The sequence below is a fragment of the Strix aluco genome, chromosome 4 (assembly GCF_031877795.1).
Source record: "Strix aluco isolate bStrAlu1 chromosome 4, bStrAlu1.hap1, whole genome shotgun sequence".
Classification (NCBI taxonomy): domain Eukaryota; kingdom Metazoa; phylum Chordata; class Aves; order Strigiformes; family Strigidae; genus Strix; species Strix aluco.
This window is the reverse complement of record NC_133934.1, coordinates 1,931,196-1,950,961: the sequence shown is the minus strand read 5'-3', so window position 1 is coordinate 1,950,961 and position 19,766 is coordinate 1,931,196. Positions and strand designations below refer to the sequence as shown.

Sequence of the window (19,766 nt, the reverse complement as noted above, 5' to 3'; positions counted from 1 at the left end):
CTTGCACGTGCATGGACACACATGCACAGACACACGTTCTCACACTTGCCCATGTGTGCAAGTGCATGCACATGCATGGACACACCTGAAAGGACACACGTGATCGTGCTTGTACATGTATGGACACACATGAACGGACACACGTGCTCATGCTTGCATGTGCATGGACACACGTGCTCACAGTTGTCCATGTGCGCACATGCATGCACACACATGCACAGACACACGTCCTCCTGCTTGTACATGCATGGACACACGTGCACGGACACACGCAGGTGCCCGCACACGCTTGCACACGCATGTTCATACGTGCCCCGCGGGCTCTCGCCCGCACACCCGCCCGCCTTGGGGCAGAACAAGGGAAACGCCTCGAACGGCCGCGCCCGGCGGGGGCCGGGGGGGCTGCAGGGGCACACAGCCGCGTCCCCCCTCTATGCCGCCATATCGCGACACGCAGGGTGGCCCCTCGCAGCTTTGCGGTGGCCACAGCACGCCCCGGGGCTGGTGGGCGTGGCCACGGGCGGGCGCGGGGGCGGGGCTTGGGGCGGGGCGAGCCGGGGGCGTGGCTCGGGGCGGGGCGGGGCGGCCGGCGGCGCTCGCGCTGCGGCCCGGCTGCGGCAGCGGCGGCGGAGCGAGGCCCGGCCCGGCCCGGCCCGGTCCGGTTCTGTCCGGTTCTGTCCGGCCCAGCCCGGCCCGGCGCCGCCTCAGCGTCCCGCCATGGCGCTGCTGCGGGCGGCCGCGCTTCCTGCTGAGGGCTCTCCGGCCTGGCTGCCCACCCACGTCCAGGTGACGGTGGTGCGGGCCCGCGGGCTGCGGTGCAAGGGCGGCGGCAAACCGGGCACCAGCGACGCTTACACCATCATCCAGCTGGGCCGCGAGAAGTACAGCACCTCGGTGGCCGAGAAGAGCACCGGCAGCCCCGAATGGCGGGAGGAGTGCGCCTTCGAGTTGCCCCCCGAGCTGGGTGCCCCGGCGGGCCCGGCCCGCGCTGGGCTGGTGCTCACCGTTATGCACCGGGCCTTGGTGGGCATGGACCGATTCCTGGGCCAGGCCGTGGTGCCCCTGGAGCCCGCCCTGCAGCAGGGCCGCGCGCCTGAGGAGCGGTGAGTGGGTCCCGCTGGCCTTCGCCTGACACCCGTGGGGGTAGAGCAGGGGAGGCCTCTGGGATGGGCGTTGTGGGGTCCCTGTGAGCCCAAGGGTGGGCGTCACGGGGTCCCTGTGTGCCCCGGTAAGGGTGTCATGGGTCTGTGTGAGCCCCACGATGGGTGTAACGGGGTCCCAGTGTGCCCCAGGACGGGTGTCACAGCTCTGTGTGAACCCAAGGGTGGATGTCATGGGGTCCCTGTGTGCCCCAGGATGGGTGTCATGGGTCTGTGTGAGCCCAAGGGTGGGTGTCATGGGGTCCCTGCGAGCGCAAAGGTGGGTGTCATGGGTCCCTGCGAGCCAAAGCGTGGGTGTCATGGGTCCCAGTGTGCCCCAGGATGGGCGTCAGGGGGTCCCTGTATGCCCCAGGAAGGGCGTGATGGGTCACTGTATGCCCCAGGAAGGGCGTGATGGGTCCCTGTATGCCACAGGATGGGCGTGATGGGTCTCTGTGAGCCCAAGGGTGAGTGTTATGGTCACTGTGTACCCCTGTAAGGGTGTCATGGGGTCCCTGTGTGCCCCAGGGTGGTGTCATGGGTCTGTGTGAGCTCCAGAATGGGCGTCACAGGGTTCCTGTGTGCCCCAGTAAGGGTATCATGAGTCCCTGTATGCCCCAGGATGGGCGTCACAGGGTGCTTTTATGTCCCAGAATGGGCATCATGGGTCTGTGTGAGCCCCAGGATGGGTGTGAAGGGGTCCCTGTGTGCCCTGGTAAGGGTGTCACGGGGTCCCTCTGTGCCCCAGGATGGGTGTCAGGGGGTCCCTGTGTGCCCTGTTAAGTGTGTCACCGGTCTGTGTGAGCCCCAGGAAGGGCGTTGCAGGAGATAGGGTGTGGTCAGGTTCGTGCACACCACAGGAAAGGGCTTTGCAGGCCGTAGGGTGTCACAGGGTCCCTGCATGCCCCAAGAAGGGTGTCGCTGGTGACGAGGAATCATGGGGACCACACGTACCCCAGGAAGGGCAGTGAGGGAGGTGGAGTGTGATGGGGTCTGTGGGCACCCCAGGGAGGGTGTCATGGAGTCCAGACATGCCCCAGGAAGGGCTTGACAGGGGCCATGCGTGCACCAGGAAGGGTGTCACAGGGGATGGGGCATCCCAGGGTCCGTGGGTGCCCTGGGAAGGGTGTCATAGAGGACGGGGTGGCATGGGGTCCATGTATGACCCAGGAAGGGCGTTGCAGGATACAGGGTATCGCAGGGCCCATGGATGCTCCAGGAAGGGCATCACGGAGGGTGGGGCGTCACATGTGCTCCAGGAAGGGTGTTGTGAATGTTTGGGGGGGGTGTCTCAGGGTCCTTCTATCCCCCCCCCACCTCGGGAGGGACTTGTGGGGTACAAGGCATCGCAGGATCCTTCCTCCCCCTGGGCAGGGGGTCCCAGGGGACACAAGATGCCACCAGGTCCTTCTGCATCCTGGGAGGGTCCCCCCCTGGGGTCTGTCACTCTCGGGAAGCCGTGGCACAGATACCGGCGGTGGTTTGTCCTTACGATGGCTGCGGTGGCTTTCCAGCCCCCACACTGGCTCGGGGGGGCTGTCGGCATGACCTGATTTGTCACAGTGCTGTTGCAGGAGGGTCCCCCCAGTTCGGGGAACCGAACCCCAGCCCTGCATTGCTTCCAGCACAAATCGCTGCATGTGTGGGATTTGCTGTTCTTCTTCCTTCCCCCAGAAGGCTTTAAAACAATAATAATGTTTTCTAGCTTTTGCCAGGCAGAGAAATGCAAGAATGTGGATGAAATTCCTTTAGGGAAGAAGTTTTTTTTGAGCTTTGCTTCACGCAGACCCGGCTTGCTGGGTTGCTGCGCGCCTCCGGGAGCGTCCCCGCTGCTCGCGGGCTCCCTGAACCCCAGGAATTAGTCTGGCTCGCCGCCCGAAGCTGCAGGCTTGGAGAGGAGCCTCCCTCGCCCTCCTACCCGGGGCATGGCCGGGGAGGCGGCGGCGGGAGCGCCGCGGCTTGGCAGACGGCGCAGTCTCGCTCCTAGAGAGCGGGATTAGCGTGAAAAGGGCTCGGAAAAACTTTTCCTGTGGAGAAACGCAGCGCGTTTGCATCTGCAGCCTGTGGAGACTCCTGCATGCCCTAAAATGGCAGCGTGGGCACAGAGGAGAAGTGACTAACCCCGGAGTTAGTGTCTGAGTGGTTCCCCTCCCGCCCCCCGGCGTTTTTATTTTGCTTTTATTAGCGCTGCCTGGAGAATGGGCGGCGTCGGAGGAGTTGGATCTGAATTCTTCGGGCCTAATTCAAACCAGCGTCGTGGGCAGACTTCAGAGTGAGCGAGCCGATCCGTGGCCTTTGGGGCGCGCCGGGAGAGACGTGTTGTTTTGGCACGGGAGGATGTGAAATAACTCTCCGTCCTCGTTGCGGTTTGGGTAGCGAGCTTTGCGCCGGGAGCCGGGATAGGAGCTGTGTCTCGAGGAAAGCCACGCTCCTCTTAGCAGAATTTTCAGAAGCTGTGCAAAGCAGGGGGAGCCTGTGACAGTCCCAAGAAGGTTTCAGGAGCCTGAGCCCGTGGTCTTGTCTCAAAGGTCTTGGTGTCAGGGACTATTAATCCCACGGGTGCAATGTCCAACGCGGCTGGACTCCGTCTGTGCTGCCGGTCACCCCGGCGGTACCGTTGCTGCAGCCCAAGGAGGGGATCTGGGCTGGGAGGCAGGAGATCCCCCGAATTTTTGCTGTCTGTCTCCCTCCCTTCCTGTAGCTTCGCTTGCATAAGGAAAGTTAACTCCCCCTCGTGTTGTTGAGGATCGCAAGAGCTTTTAAGGCTCTTTGTGTTCACTCATGGCCCCTAATGATGGAAGCGAGCACAGAAAATGTGACGGAGAGCTCTCACCCTGTGCCCCGAGCTCGCTTGAACCCCTGAGCTGGAAGGTGTCGAAGGTGTCTGGAGGGTGGGTGGCAGGTCTGCAGTGTGCAAGGGGCTGCAATTGATTTTCAGGGGGTGTCCGGAGTGCTGGAGCTTGTCCAGCCGGGTGGGAGAAGGGTTGGGGGAAGCCCCGGGGGTTCTGGCTCTGCGAGCTGCCTCATCTTCCAGCCAACTTGTGACGTTTGGTTCAGCCCTACTGCAAACAACTTTGTTTAGGAGGAAATTTTAGTACCAGATTAAAAAATAGCAAAACAAACACAGGCTCCCCCCGCTCCGGGAGTGCACCGCAGAACATGCCCAGGCCTGGGCAGCGGAGATAACCACTGGCCCCCGCGTGAGGGATGTGTGAGTTGAGTCTGTGCCATATGCTGGTTTTTAGGACCCCACCTTTGGTCCTCGCTTCTGGGCACAAAACTGCTGCCAGTTGGAATGGGACCCTGCTTAAAAAACGGCCTTGATTGTCAGCATGTTGACCTTGCTCTCATTTTCCTGCTGATTTTTGTTGCACGGAAACTTTACCGGCTTTGATTTTTATACTTGTTTTCAGCTTGATGGAAAATGTTCTGTCAAACTTGGACTCTTCTCCACGAACGAGCCGTCAGCTGGTGTCTGGGGGTGTTTATGAGCTGCGTCGTTCAGCCGAATGTCTCGGTCGTTTCTGTGTTTTGCCCGGGAGAAAAATCAACTCTTGGACTTGCGCAAGAGCAGCCTGAGAGCCCTCCTGGCCTTTTTGGGCATCCCAAGGCTTGTCCCACGCTCAGCCAGCCCCAAGGCCTGGGGTTGGGAAGCTAAGCAGCAGTGCCCAGCATCATTCCTCCCTTTCCATTTGAGCCATATAGTGCTTTTATTTTCCACCCGTGCCTTTTACTGCCCTGCTGAGCCCGACGTGTGTCTCCAGACGCGGTACCTTTCTGCATCCAAAAAACCCCTGTGCCCGTGGCCTTGCCTGGGCAGGATGCTCCTGGTCTTCACCTCTCCCTCCTGTGACCTGGTCCCTGCAGCTCTCTGTCCTGCCTCATTTTTTGGGAGCCCAAAGCCCAGCGCTGTCGGCAGGATGAGGCCGTGCAATAAAATATTTGCGTACTGGCTTGGTGACCATCACTGTATCCGACCGTAACGGTCTGCGGGTGGGCACAGGCTCACAGGGAGACGTCGTAGTTCAGCGGGGAAGCAGTAGGGTGGTCAGTCCCTCTAAAACGAGGGCTCAGCCCAGCAGAAAAAGGCTTTTTCTGTACTCACAAAGCAGCTATCGCTTCTGCTTCCTGACGTCCAGGAAATGCTGTTGCAGTCCCCTGCGGGGGCTTATCCTGCCTTCCCTGCCGCATAGCAGCGAGCTGGGGAGCGTTACCTCCGCGTCCATCCCCGACAACGCAGCATCTGGGGAGGGTGGAAATGCCTCCAGCTGCAGCATGATGAGAGCTTCAATTCAACATTTCCCCTTGGCCAAGGTGGTCCCTTGGGTGGGTGGCGTGGTGGGGGCTTGGCCTTTTGGGTTTTTCAGTGGGGGCTTGGCGTCAGAGAGGGCAGGAGGTGCATTGTAACGCTGCAGGGTTGGACCTTGGACCTCGCTGCGTGGGGGCCTGAAAGGGCCTTGATTTTGCTCCATGGGCTGTCAGGCTGATGGCGGTGAGGGATGGTGGACACCTGGAGTTTCCTAGGCTGGGCAAAGGAAAACCCTAATTGTCATTACCCTCTCTCTCCCCCTTTGAAATATCATTTTCATTTACTTTCTTTCCTTAAGACCTCACAGCCCCATGGCAAAGGGGAAAGGTTAAATCCATGAGCCTTCCGGGGCAAAGCTCTGCTGGCCGTGCAAACACCAGGCTGCCAGAGCTCAAGCTTTGGAGACTAAAATTCAGGACTTTGCAGCACTGGGATCCTGTGGGTAAGGAGACAGTAAGTGTAGCAGAGGAGTCGTGAGTCCTGGCTCTGGTGTTCTCCTGCAGTGACTTGCAGTTGCTTGCTGGCTGCTGCCTTGGATGGGGAGCAACAACAGCGAGTGGCTTTTGGTGTCTATGCGACAGAGAACTTGTCTTGTGGAGTTGTTACCTGTGCAAAATTAGCCCAGCTCCAAATTCCCCAAAGCCCTCCCTGCTGCAGTTGCCTTTACTTGTTCCTGTCCCTCCCCTGCTGTTGAGGGGCTGGTTGCTTAGAGGGGTCTGGGCTTCTGTGCAGCTGCAGCATCTCCGCCCTGGCAGCAGGAATGAGACACTCTCCTTGTTCTCCATCAGCAAAGAAGCTACTCGGGGTACAAAACCTTTCCTTTGGGTGCTAAACTTTTCTAGCTGAAGTCCTTGAGGCCACCAGGGCTTCTCTCCTGCATGTCTTGATGGAGCTCGGTTCTGGGACAAGGATCAGTGGAAAAGGGACAAGGATTTCTTTGGGTTCGGGGGGGTGAAGGTGTTGTGGAGTCAGGCCAGGACTGCTGGTGAAGCTGGTGGGGAGAAGGAGCTGGTGGGGAGAAGGAGCTGGTCAGCCCAGTCACTGCCTGCAGCTGTGGGGAGGGAGAAGCAGCACGGCTCTGGGGAAGGAACATGCTGAAATGGAGGTGGCTCAGGGGAACGTTGCTCTGAATTTGCTTTGGCCCCAGGGTGGTCGAGAAGCCCTCCGGAAGGTCACATCATTCCTGATGATGTGTGCTGCCCATCTGCTCATCAGCAAAGCAGTGGTGGGACCTCGGAGGGGCGAGAAGCACCCTCAGGGCCAACGGATGGGCCCCGAGGGGACATGAGGAAAAAATGTTTCCCAGCAAGAGTGGTCAGAGAGTGGAATAGGCTGCCCAGGGAGGGGGTGGAGTCCCCATCCCTGGGTGTGTTTAAGGGCTGTTTGGCTGAGCTGTTGGGGGATGTGGGGTAGGGGAGAACTTTGTAGAGTCAGGCTGAGGGTTGGACTCGATGATCCCAAGGGTCTTTTCCAGCCTGAAGGATTCTGTGATCTGTGATTCTGTGAATCCCTGCCGGGGCTCCCTCTCTGTCTGTTGGTCCCTTCCCAAGCCAAGTCCTGCGCCAGGTGCTTTTCCCTTCCCCTTGCTGGTTGTACCCATCACGTCCCCTCCTCGCTGTGGTGAGAGCGGATGAGTAACGTGCTTTCCGTGGCACTGTGATGTTTCCCCCGGGCACAGACCCTCTCTCCAACCCCTCTGGGCCGCTGTCAGCCCATGGTGTGCTTGTGGCCGTCGCCCTCCCTTGTTAAATTAAAATCAGTGAAGAACATTAGCATCAGAGCACGCGCTGTGGCCTGCAGGCTCTTGGCTGTGGCTTCTCTCTCGGATGCGGTGGTTTGTGCTAGTTGTGGTTCCCACCGTGGCCTTGGCTCCTGGCTGCATCTCCTAGGGGAGATTTTCACACCCGGGCTCACTTTCTGCTCCTTATCAGTCATGAGCCGAGGCCAAATCGCTGTAGCCGTGTCCTCCACATGTCTGTCCTTAAGCCTAGGAGAGGAAGAGACCTTGCAGCAGGGCGGAGAGGAAATAGCTGATCGTTTCAGGATGGAAAGTTTTAATACGAGGGCAAACAGAGCCCTGTTCCCTGGGGGCTCTGATTGGAGGTGGCTGGTAAAACTCGTGAAGGTCTTTGGGGTGGCTGAGAACAGCAGCTGTGATGAAATCCTTGTTTTGAAGCTGAAAAAGCAGCTCTGAGGGGTTGTTGAGTCTCGGCGGAGCCAGGAAACGCCCTGCTGTGTTGAAACACTGCCGAGCAGGGGGAGGAGAGGGTTAGTCCTGCCAAAAATCAGGTCGAGATGCTCTCTGTGCTGCCGAAGGCGAGGGCTGGGCAGGAGGCAGGCAGGCCTTGGGATAGGGTCCTTGGCGGCCAGCTTGTCCCGGGCAAGCATTTGCCCAAGCTGGGAGCCCAGGGAAGAGCACCAAGGCGCTGCGGTGAGGTGATGCTGCTTACGAAATGGTGGCAGGGTGTAATTTTGCTTCTACCTGCCCAGTTAACCCCATTTGCACCCAGTTGCTAATGCTGGTTTAAGGGGTTTAAGGCCCTTGCTCTGTTCTCCTACAGGAAGGATCTGCTTTTGTTGGTTTTTAAAAAATATTTGAGCAGTTTGATCCCAGCTTTGCAAGGCGGGCATGTTGGGGTTGGACTGTTGGTGGCCGAGAGCGCTGGCCCATCACTCTCCATCATCTTAAAAAACAAAAAGCTGCAGATTCAGGCTTCTTTCTCTGTTTCACACTGATTTTCAGAGCCCTAACTGCCTCCAGCTGTCTTTTTTCTTTAGCAGCTGCAGAAAAACCCACAGCCGGCTCTGAAAACACCTCGAACCTGTTGGTACAAAGCTCCGGACGCGGGTGGAGCTGGTGCTATTGCATGTACTGAGTTCAGCTAGTGCTCACCCCATGCTTCAGGAGCTTTACCACCTTGTGTCATCTTTCCAAGGTGACTCCTTCCCTTCCCTCTGGGGTCTGCCAAAATGTTTTTGGCCAGTCGTTCCTCTCCAGTGACCAGAAAGGCAGGGTGGGCTCAGCTCTCTGCTCCTCTTGCCCTGCAAGGGGCCGTGTTGTCGCGCTGGGCTGAGCTGAGCATGTTGTCCACGCTGTGACTGTGGCCAGGGCAGAGTCTGGACCAGGTTATTCTGCCCATCCGCTGTGGTTGGCTCATGACTGTGCTTATATAGGTGTCCACATGAAGGAAGAACGGGCTCCTTGCCCCCAGAGACGTCGAAATCCTCTTGCTCTGGACGCTGCTCCGTTGCAGGCATGCTGGCATGGGTGGCTGTCTCCGCGGGGCTTTCTTGACAATTGGAGTCCAAAAAACCACCTTGCAGCCTGTCTGCATGCTGTCTGGTGAGTGAAAAAGGCTTTTAAACCTTTGCTCCCACCTCTCTTCCTGTCCCGGAGCTTGTGCTTGGCAAAGGTGTGCGAATACCTGCCATGGGAATTTGCTCTCTTTGTTAGAAGGTTGGCTGGGGACTCAGGGTTTGGGTTTCCAGCGAGACGGTGGGGTTTGGGAGCTCCATCCTCAGAGCAGCATCCCACAACCACCCCAGCTCTGCGTTTCCAGCACATGGGTCTCTTTACTGGCAAGTCCACCGAGGGTAGAGGTGTGTGTAACAGAACAACCTGCTGCAGGCTTGAAGATTTGTTCCTTTTTCCCTTTTTCCCCCCTTTTTCACATGCGTGACTCATGCCTGAGAGCGGGTTGCAGCATCTGTTGATGCAATGAATGAACAGTCGGTGCGTGACCTGTTGTCGAACCGGGTGTAGCTGGTATTTTAAGCTGTGTGAAGCCCCTGGGCTTGGTTTCCCCTCCGGAGGATGAGCGCTGCTGCGTTCCCAAGCCTTGCGTGGCCTCTAGGTACTAGGTTTTCCATGCAAGCCCTGTCGTGATGCTCTTCCCATTTGGAAGTGGAAAAGGATTTACAGCAAAAACGTGTTTCTCCTGCCCATCCTGTGCATGTTGTGTGTTAAGTAGCTCCCCGGAAGCAAGTGCACCGGGGGAACCTGTGGAACAGCTCCTCAGTGTTGGTTGTGCTTTGTAATCCTGCAAAGTCAACTCGGGGCTTGGTTTTTTAACTTTTCTTTGTGCCCTTGGTTTCTCGTGCAGCAAGAAACCAGCGCTGCCTCCTCTCCCGTCCTCGCACAGGGGCCTCGTCCCTTAGTCTTGCTGGCCTGGCAGTTCAGGTCATTTGGTGACCACAAATGTGGTTTATTGGCTTGTTCACGACTCGGAGGATGCAAACCTTAGATGCTCTGGAGCGTAAGCAGATAAATATAGCTGAAGAGATCACTTTCTGTCTCCTGCTATTACTATCTCTTCTTCATTCATAAATGTTTCATGCTCCGTTTTCCAGCTCCTTAAATCTCCCTTCCTCTTCCTACCTGCCCATCCTGTGCTAGAGAGGGGAAAGCCACTGATCTTTGCGGCCTAAATTGATTTGTGATGAAGTTACCCGCTCTTGCTGTCATGCCAGCACTGTCCTGGTGGTTGATAGCTCTTCTCAGCCCCTGGTGTCTACCCTGCTCCTGAAACCATCCCTCTCCAGGCTGTCACACAGATTTGGGGGCAGTGGGGTGGCTGGGCAACCATCCTCTGTCTCCTCTCAGCCAAGAAAACAGCCTGTGCAGGGGCTCTGCAGGTCTGGGCCATCCCAGTCCCCCCATAGCCAAGGGGAGGTGCCAGGCACCAGGGCCCTGGGGGGCACCGTTCTAGCTGGGATGCAGGAGTGAGGATGCTCAGGACCTTAACGGGGTGGACCCAGGGCACGGAGCACTGAGGTGCTGCAGGATACGTGCCTGGAGCACAGCCTGGGTGTTGCTCAGGGGTGCCAGTGAGCTGCAGACACGAGCAAGGCTGTTTTGGTTTTTTTTTTCCCCTGGTTTTCACAGAATCATCTAAGTTGGAAAAGCCCTTGAAGATCCTCCAGCCCAACCATGAACCTCACCCTGACCGTTCCCAACTCCACCAGATCCCTCAGCGCTGGGTCAGCCCGACTCTTCAACCCCTCCAGGGATGGGGACTCCCCCCCTGCCCTGGGCAGCCCATTCCAACGCCCAACAACCCCTTCTGCAAAGAAATCCTTCCTAAGAGCCAGTCTGACCCTGCCCTGGCGCAGCTTGAGGCCATTCCCTCTTGTCCTGGCGCTTGTTACTTGATTATTGTTACTTTCATCGTGCCTTGCAAGTTTGCAGGCTGTTCCCTGTGATCGAGACCCACTGGAGTGACAAAATCTCTGTTCCTGGCCTGTGAGCTGTGGGACGAGCCCTTCAGCAGGGCACAGGTACGGCACAGCACGGACGGACGGCTTCTCTGTCCCAGTGCGGGTGCAAGTCAGTGGCGGGATTTTCTCCTCCAGGTTTCCAGTTGTCCTGTGCTCCTGCATCGATCCTGGCAACAGAAAATGTAACACATCTGTGGAGCACCAGTGCTGGGTCCATAGCTCCAGCCTCTTGCACCCCTCTCTGCCCACAGCTCCTGCTCTTTGTTTCCGAGATCCCCTTTAGCCTCTTGAGCAGCTGAGTTGGTCGTGCGAAACCTGGGTTGAGTTGCTTCGTTAGCAGTGAGCTGAATTATCTAACGAGCTGGGGGGGGGGTTGGTTTGTTCAAGCTTGTTTTCGAGCACTTCTCAGAGGAACACTTGGAGAGATGAGCTTCTTCCCACCTCAGCTGCTTGAGTCCTTTCTTCCCCATCCGTGGGGGAATCAGCCTGTGTTTATTTTCCATCTGCTTTTAGCAGCTTACAGGGATCACCTTGCAAAATAGGCCATCCAAAACCGACACGAAAATGAACCTACGCTGCAGAAAAACTTCCCAGCACCGGCAGGGGAAGCTGCGTCAAAAACACAAAGCCAGACAAAAAAGCACGAAACTCCCCAGGGTTGGGTTGTTTTCCACCCTACGCTTCCCTTCTCGGGTAGGTGAGCTTCCTCTTGGCCCGATGCGATGTGCGTGTTTCCGCAGGGCTGCTTCAGCTCTTGGCTCACCAAAATTTGCTGCCCACGCTGTGCCCATCGAGGAGGGGTCGTGCCAGGAGGAGCGATGCCCTTTCTGCCAACATACGTGTTTTCCCTGGATTGCCTTTTCTGCGCTCTGTCCTGCTCTGTCACTGTAGGGACCTGAGTAGTCTTTAATTAAAGACTTGAGGCTCTTCTCCTAAGCCAGGCTGACCTTGTTGCAGGGATGAATCAGCAGTAAATGAGAGGCTGGTGCGGTCAGGGAAGAGGCATTGACTCCGCGTTGGGCTGTCTCTGCTCCATTAGGCAGCTCAGGTGGCTGAGTTGTGTGGGGCAGGAGCATTTCTGCTCAGTTTGAGGCAAACCTCGACCTCCTTGACAACGCTGAGTGGTTTTGGGAGGCTTTTGGGAAGCACCTGATGGCTGAAGCACTCTAGAAATGCTCCAGCTGTGCGTCCTTCCCCCTCTGCATCCACGAACACCACGAGTCGCTAAGGGACCGAACCACCCAAGGAAGCTCTCGAACTCCGTACTAGGAAGGCACTGGGACCAGTATGAGGGCGAAACTGGAGAACCATTGCTGAAGGTACCCAGGGTGCGTGGGCAGGTTTGTTGGGGCGAGGTTGGTCCAGCTGAGCTGGAGGGTGGATGGGGATCCCTTGGGGACCCCAACTATGGGAGAGCAAAGCTGGTTCTCCTTGGAAGGACCCCTGTTCTTCTTGGAAAGGAACCCATGCCCTCCCCGGAAGCAGGGCAGGATGGTGCCCCAATGGTGCACGTGGCATCTCTGAGAGCCCTGTTGCGTGCGCTGCCCTGCTTGCCTGCTCCCGTCCCAGTGTCGCTGGGTTTTCTCCCCTGTGTGATGTTGCACACGACTGTAGTGATCCCAAAGCGAGGAAATGAGCTTGGATCACCCCAGGGCTTCAGGATGCTGACCCGCCACGCTGCTGATGGGGTAGGGGCTTCAGCTTTGTCCTTGCTTTTGTGCTGAAGGAGTTGCTTGATCAGGAGGGGGATGTGGAAGGGTCAAGGTGACAAAGCCCCAGATCATGGTCAGCATTTCTGTTAAGGGTTGTGGCTCTGTGTCCTCCTGATCAGTCCAGCAGCTTGTCTTCCCGTCCTGGGAGGTGCTGGGGCAGCCCGCGCAGACCTGCTGTCTCATAAACCCAAACAAGTTTGCTCAACAACGAGGAGAAAATACTGCCCAAGCATTTTCCCCCTGTAGCTCAGTTTCTAGGAGCAGGGGCTCCCCGTGCCCCCCATAAACAGTCACCTGCAGCCCAAAGGAGGACAAAGAGCAGAGGAGGGGGGACGGCGCGAACCAGGCGCTGACCCTGAGCAAATCCATCCTGTCAGCATCCTCTGCTTTCTCTCCTTAACAAACAGCTCCTGCGCTTGTGTTCCCATGGCGGGGTGGTTTTTCCCTTTGCTCAGCACTAGCTGGCTTTCCGGTATGGGATGCTGCTGGAGGATGAGGGAAAACACGTGGTTTTTTTGGGGGCCTGGAGATACAGCAGCGCTTTGTGTTCTGCTCCCCGTGCCTCCCTTGCTTCTCCAATTGATCCTGGCAACAGAAAATGTAAAAATAGACACCGGGTGCTTTCTGCCTTTCCTCCCAAACCTGCCTTTTGGCAGCCGTGCTCTGTGGCTTGCTGTTTTCCATGGAGGCAAGTGGGAGGAGAGAGGAGCCTTTGCACAGAAAAGGGTTTTACTGAAACTGGAGGCAGTTCGGATGTGCTGATTAAATGCCGTGACCTAAATGAGTGTGCACAGCCACGTAGGGGGGCTGGGGAGCCCTCCACCGTACGCCAGCGCTCGCAAGCAGCGTTAGGGCGGCGGGATGTGAGCTTGCAAACCCCCAGAGTGCCTCTGGCTTCCCAGGAGCTGCCCAAGAGCTCACAGGGGCCTCCAGCTTCTTCCCCTTTCTGGGGTGGCTGCGAGGAGTTTTCTGTTTGAGGTTTCCTCTCCCGTCTGTGCTGGGGTGGCTTGCTGCTTCCTTCCCCCTGCAGAGATCCCCAGGGCTGGGGTGACTGCCTGCCCCTGCCACGGCAGCTGTGGATGGCAGATCCTGGGGTGACGCTGGGAGAAGCCCTTTGGAGGGGTGCGCACCCACAGAATCCCAGAATCCTCTCGGTTGGAAAAGCCCTTGAAGCTCCTCCAGTCCAACCACTAACCTCACCCTGACCGTTCCCAACTCCACCAGATCCCTCAGCGCTGGGTCAACCCGACTCTTCAACCCCTCCAGGGATGGGGACTCCCCCCCTGCCCTGGGCAGCCCATTCCAACGCCCAACAACCCCTTCTGCAAAGAAATCCTTCCTAAGAGCCAGTCTGACCCTGCCCTGGCGCAGCTTGAGGCCATTCCCTCTTGGCCTGCCGCTGGTTCCTTGGCTCAAGAGACTCATCCCCCCTCTCTGCACCCTCCTTTCAGGCAGTTGCAGAGGGCCATGAGGTCTCCCCTCAGCCTCCTCTTCTCCAGACTAAACCCCCCAGTTCCATCAGCTGCTCCCCATCACACCTGTGCTCCAGACCCTGCACCAGCTCCGTTGCCCTTCTCTGGACACACTCGAGTCATTCAATGGCCTTTTTGGAGTGAGGGGCCCAAAACTGAACCCAGTCATCGAGGTGTGGCCTCACCGGTGCCAAGTCCAGGGGTAAGATCATTCTGTGTGATTCTCTGGAGGTGTCTCTGAGCGAGCTCAGCTCTCCGGGCAGCCAGGGCCAAGGTGTCTCAGTGGGAGCATCACCTGGCAGTGCAGGCGGGCAGTAGCTGACGGGTGGAAAGGAGCAGCTCTCCACAGAGCAGAAGGGTGTTGGGATGGGATCAGCAGGCTGGGAAGCAGCAGGTTTCATCCTGGGGTCCATGTTCAGGGGGAGACCCGTTTGCAGTTGCAGGGAGCAAGGGAAGGAGCACAGACTCGGGCACCAAGCACGTCTCCTTAGCTAGGAGCAATCCTGCTCCCAATCTCTGCAAGCTCTGGCACCGGGACAAGACAGCCTGTTTAATGGTTTTTTAATTAGCAAAGTCTGTGTCAGGCTGTGGCCCCTCCAAACCTTGCTAAAAGCAGCCTTTGGGAGTAGGTGGCCAGAGATGGGTGGCTTGTCCTGGATGTCCTGTGTGGTGAGGAGCTGAACCCAAGCTGGTGGCACCTTCCTCAAGAGGAGCTTCCAAAACACCTCCAAGGAGCAGGTCCTGGCAGTCCTGGGTGCCTGGTGCTGGATGTGTGTCCTGATCTAATCTCCCAGGAGTGAGATTAAGACACAAACAAGGTCAAATGCTGTACACCCAAACCAGTTTTTATTATTAAAAGTGAAGAAGGGTAGCGATAGGACAGAATGGAAGGAAAAGACAGAAATCAAGCAAGCATCCAGAATAGAGTTGCAAGAATAGTCACCACCATGGATCCAGCAGCGTCCCGTTGGTCCTCAGTCTTCAGTTCTTTGGTGGTGGGTGCATACACAGCAAAGTTCTCTTTTGCCTTTTAAGCTCATCTTATCAGCTGATTTGCATATTAGACAAAGAGAGGCAGGTATTCCATGAACTTATTTCCATGAGCAGTTGGATTGGTGGTTGTGCTCGCCCTGCCCACCTTCGTTTTTGCCTCAGTTCCCACAGATCTGCTGACTTCATGCTTCTTGAGAAATCATCCAGCTTCTGGGACAAAAATCAGTTCTTATCCCCTCCTCACTGGTGAAGTCGCAAAGTCCTTTGCAAGGCATACATGGCATCTGGCGTACACAATAGAACCACAAAGTATCAGGCTCTATGGAGCCAGTGATCAGTGGTCCTTGTGCTTGATGGGAAACATTTGGTTTCACTCAGTCCACGTTTCCCTCTTTTTGAGGCTTATCTAAGGAGTTTGTCATATCCTTCCATACGCTCCTGCTTCTTGGGTGACATTCCTTAGACTAATTACAAAGGCCACAGCTGGTCCTTGATGAACGTTCGAGGTATTACTGACACCACCCCGTGACTCAAAGCACACAGACAACCAAGCTTTGAGACAATCATTAGATGTTTCAGTCTCTCACAACGTGCTCGGTGCATCTTCCTCAATCTCCACACGTTCCTCAGTGCCGCACCTCTTCCATAGTCGGATGAATAGAACCCAGTTAAATTCAGAGTGATTGCTCTGAGCCTGAGCTGCGAAGCCCACAGCTGCTATTTCAAACCTGGAAAGGGTTTTGTATGGGCAGAAGATTGGTTGTTTTTCCAGGTGTGTCATCTAGTCCCATAAAAGAGATTGTGTCCCCCTCTGAGACTTGAGCTCGAGTCACCCCAATCCAGAAACCCCCCACCCAGGGCAGAATTCCCTCTGAGGGCAGCTCATGGAAGACATGTGGGTAACCGAGGGGTGTGGGATGGGGTTAATAGCAAAAAGATGCTGCTGGAGTTTGTGTTTAGCTGGGCTGGGACTTAAAACCCGCCCCAGCCCCGCTGTCCTGCTGCATCCTGGCCGAGGCAGTGTTTGCACCTCCTGTTTCCACTGGAACTGATTCATAAAAAAGAAAAACCCAACATGGAACAACTTAATCCTCCCAAACACTCATCTTGTGCCATAAACTTAGAGCTCAGCCTAAAAATAGCTCTGTTCCCTGTTTGAGGTGTAGTCCCGACTGCTGATTAGGTTTTGGGAACCAAAAATAGCTCCTTAATCCAGTGCCAGCATAAGCAGAGGTTTTCCCTTGAACGGACACTTTTTGAAGCAGATCAGGTTTTAAGTCTTGTTCTTTCAAAGGCTCAGTCTCTGAGCACCCAGATTAATTTTAATGACAACAATATTATAAGTGATGGGACGGGAAGTGCTGGGAGCGTATCTGTGTGAGCTGAGCCACTGCAGAGCTCTTACGGGCTGTTACATCTCATCGTCCTCAGAAGCTCATGCCTTTCCTTCTGTTAATCCACCCAGATTTTCTCTCGATTTTTTTTTTTTCCACAGGATGACGTAAGATATAAAAACCACTTGCAAGATTTTTTTTTTTTTTTTTTTTTGCTGCTAAATGATTCAGCCCCCAAATCTCTCCTCTCCCAGCTGGCAGGCTGCTGCAGCCCTTCCCCCTTGAACTTCTTCCAGGCCATGCATCAAACTGAACAACGTAATATTTGATGTGCTGTGGCCGCAGCCTGTTTCAAGCAGCCTTTTCCTCATTGCTCCTACGGGAAGTGTCCGCCTGACTTGCTGCTCCTGCTCCCTCGTTGCTCCCTGGCAGTGGATCAGCCTGTTCTGGTGGCTGTTTGCCACCACTGGCTTGCTGTAAGGGGTTAATGCTGCTTTTTTCCTTTTTTTTTTTTTTTTCCCCCCCCACACGCCTGGATATTTTCAAGCTTGAAGCCTGGCTACTGAAAATTTTGCAGTGAGCATTGTATGGGGGTGGGACAAGAGAGTGGTAGGAATAGAAATGGGTTCACTGGGGATTTAATCCCCAGTGGGTGCCCAGCAGAGTCCTGGCGCTGTCCCTCCTGCATCCTGGGGACACCTGAGTTGTGTGCTGAAGGACCCGGGTGCCTCCAGCTGTGCACTCGTGTTATTTATCCAGGCATCCCAGCAGGGAATTGGGGGTGTTGTGCCCCCTTCCCGAGGCACAGTGTAGGCTCCCCAGGCTTTCCAGCTCCTCCCTTTGTCCGAGATGCGATAACTTCCCCAGCCATAATTCAGAAACTTCTGGAGGACACAATTCAAGTTTCTTCCTCGCCCTGGTGATTTCAGCGTGGTCACACCCATCTCCATCCCTTCACATTTTCTTTCCCTTTTTTTTTTGTCTTTTCAGTGACTTCACTTTTCATGTGGATGTAAAACACTGCTGGGATTTTTATTTTCTGGGAAATCATTGGGAAATTGTTAACCCACATCTAGAAATATCTTCCACTTCCCGTTGCTACGTGTTTTGCCTATGAAGCATGTTACAGAGAAATAGGGTCTGATTTCCTTGCGCCTTGTTAAGGGGAATTTTAATACTTTGATCCGGGAGGGATCAGAGCTGCCGGGGCAGTGGCTGTGCTGGACACCTGCTCATGCCACCACTGGAAACGGCGCCTAGGACCGGGACAGAAAGACGAGGCATCTCGTGGGAGGAGGAGGGAGCGAAGGACCGCTGGGTCGGCAGCGGTTTTGGGGAAGAAACAGTTCCCTCATGGCCTGTGCTTTGTGCTGCCCCGTCTGAACGTGGTGCCATGGTGAAATGGAGAATTAAAAGGTGCCCTCTGGGCATCTCTTGCTTTTGGCTCTCCCTCCTCTCCCATCGTGAACCAGGGGTTGCTCCGTGCCCTGCTGTCTCATCCATCTTGCCCGGGTGGCCAAGAAGGCCAATGGCATCCTGGCTTGTATCAGCACTAGCGTGGCCAGCAGGGACAGGGAAGGGATCTTACCCCTGGGCTCGGCACTGGTGAGGCCGCCCCTCGATGAGTGAGTTCAGTTTTGGGCCCCTCACTCCAAAAAGGCCATTGAATGACTCGAGCGTGTCCAGAGAAGGGCAACGGAGCTGGTGCAGGGTCTGGAGCACAGGTCTGATGGGGAGCGGCTGAGGGAACTGCGGGGTTTAGTGTGGAGAAGAGGAGGCTGAGGGGAGACCTCATGGCCCTCTGCAACTGCCTGAAAGGAGGGTGCAGAGAGGGGGGATGAGTCTCTTGAGCCAAGGAACCAGCGGCAGGCCAAGAGGGAATGGCCTCAAGCTGCGCCAGGGCAGGGTCAGACTGGCTCTTAGGAAGGATTTCTTTGCAGAAGGGGTTGTTGGGCGTTGGAATGGGCTGCCCAGGGCAGGGGGGGAGTCCCCATCCCTGGAGGGGTTGAAGAGTCGGGTTGACCCAGCGCTGAGGGATCTGGTGGAGTTGGGAACGGTCAGGGTGAGGTTCATGGTTGGGCTGGAGGAGCTTCAAAGGCTTTTCCAACCGAGATGATTCTGGGATTCTGTGATCCCATGTGGTGGGATACGAGGAGGGGAAATCTTCTGAATTCCCCGAGAGCCTGCATGCCGATTGAAGAGCCAGTCAAGTCACCACAAGGACTCCAAGGAACAATTGTGCTGGTGACTTTATTAACTGACTATTTTAGTGAGTAAATGGCAACAGTCAACTGATAAACGTCCTGAGAACGAATAAAGGCACTTTGGAGATGAGACTATTTTCCTAATAACCGGTCACTGATCAACCAATTGCAATTCAACTCCTACAAAGCTTATACACATGAATATATGTAAGAAAGAGAGAGAGCAGAAAGAGGAAGGAGAAGAGAGGAGGATGGGATAGGAAAAGGGGAAATCACCATCCTTGGATCCCGTGTTGTCACAGAGTAGCCAGTGTGGTCTGTAGGTGGTGCGTTGACAAAGACACACATGGGGTGTTGCCTTTATATAGTCTTATGCCTGCGCAGTAGGTTGTTCCAGAAGGTTCTTATTTTCTCTGGCTTGTACCTGCACAGAGAGGCAAGTTCTCTCTCTGGGCAACAACAGAGGAGGGAGGGGGAGAGAAACGGTCCACCACCCCCTCTCTGCAGAGCTCGCTCCACTTCCCCCCCCCCACTTCCCCCCCCCCAGGGCATCCCCCTCGAGTTGTCTGAGACATCCTCTTTACCAACAGTTTCTTGTTTATGAACAGTTTGTGGCACCTGCCAGTGTTCAGGCTGTTCCCTGCGCAAGGTTTGGGCCCTAACTGGAGGTTGGGAGGTTTTTTTTCCTTGTGCAGTGAATGTTTTGGAGGCATTTCCCATGCTCCTTCTATCTCTGTGTGCAAAGCTACGGAGCATTTGCGTTAGGGGTTGTGTCTGGGGCAGGGCAGCAGGGAGCATTCCCCAGTAACCTCCTGCAGAGGCAGGTGAGGCCTTTGTGCTGGTGTTTACAGCCAATATCTCGTTTGGGAGCTCTCAGCAGCCCTCACGGCATGGTGCTGGGCTTTGGCAACTGGCACGAGGGGTGTTAAAGTCAAGTCCTTTTTTTCTCCTCAGCTCAAGCTTCTGGCTGCCTCCAATTTTAGACATTTCAGCAGAATTAAGGGATTTAGAGGAGGGGAAGGTGATGGATTTACAGGTGTGCTGTGTCCTCCACCATCACATCAGGTCATCGCAGATCCCAGAGCTGTACTGCAGGCTGGAATGCAGATATTTCCCCAAAATCCAGTAACCTGGGTAAGGTGGGGTTGAGTTAGATAGGGTAGGTGCTGCATGGCAGCTTCTCCTGCCCATAAAGAGCTCCCGGGATGCAGCATCCTCTAAAGGCTTGATGCAAGGACACTTCTAGGCAAACTTCAGCATCTTTATTTAGGGTGAGGCACAGAAGGTCTGACATAAATTTATTTTAATGAATGTTGTTGAGTGCCTTTGCCATTACGGTACTGTCTCTGACTTGAAAGGATTTGTTCTGAGTCACTGGCTCTTGAA

The 19,766-nt window shown here is 55.8% G+C and overlaps 1 protein-coding gene across 5 annotated transcripts in view; it reads left to right on the top strand.

The window, feature by feature from the left end:
• The first annotated feature begins 593 nt into the window (after nt 1-593).
• The window catches only part of RAB11FIP5 (RAB11 family interacting protein 5), a 47,027-nt gene continuing 27,854 nt past the window's right edge, over nt 594-19,766 (top strand). For 2 of the 5 annotated variants that reach the window (XM_074821750.1, XM_074821749.1), the window contains exon 1: nt 596-1,103. In XM_074821750.1, the coding sequence (XP_074677851.1) occupies nt 718-1,103 (386 nt within the window). In that variant the 5' untranslated portion in view covers nt 596-717. Of the gene's footprint in view, nt 1,104-8,622; nt 8,792-19,766 lie in introns of those variants that run through there. The other 3 variants (XM_074821747.1, XM_074821751.1, XM_074821748.1) reach the window with 3 other exon arrangements.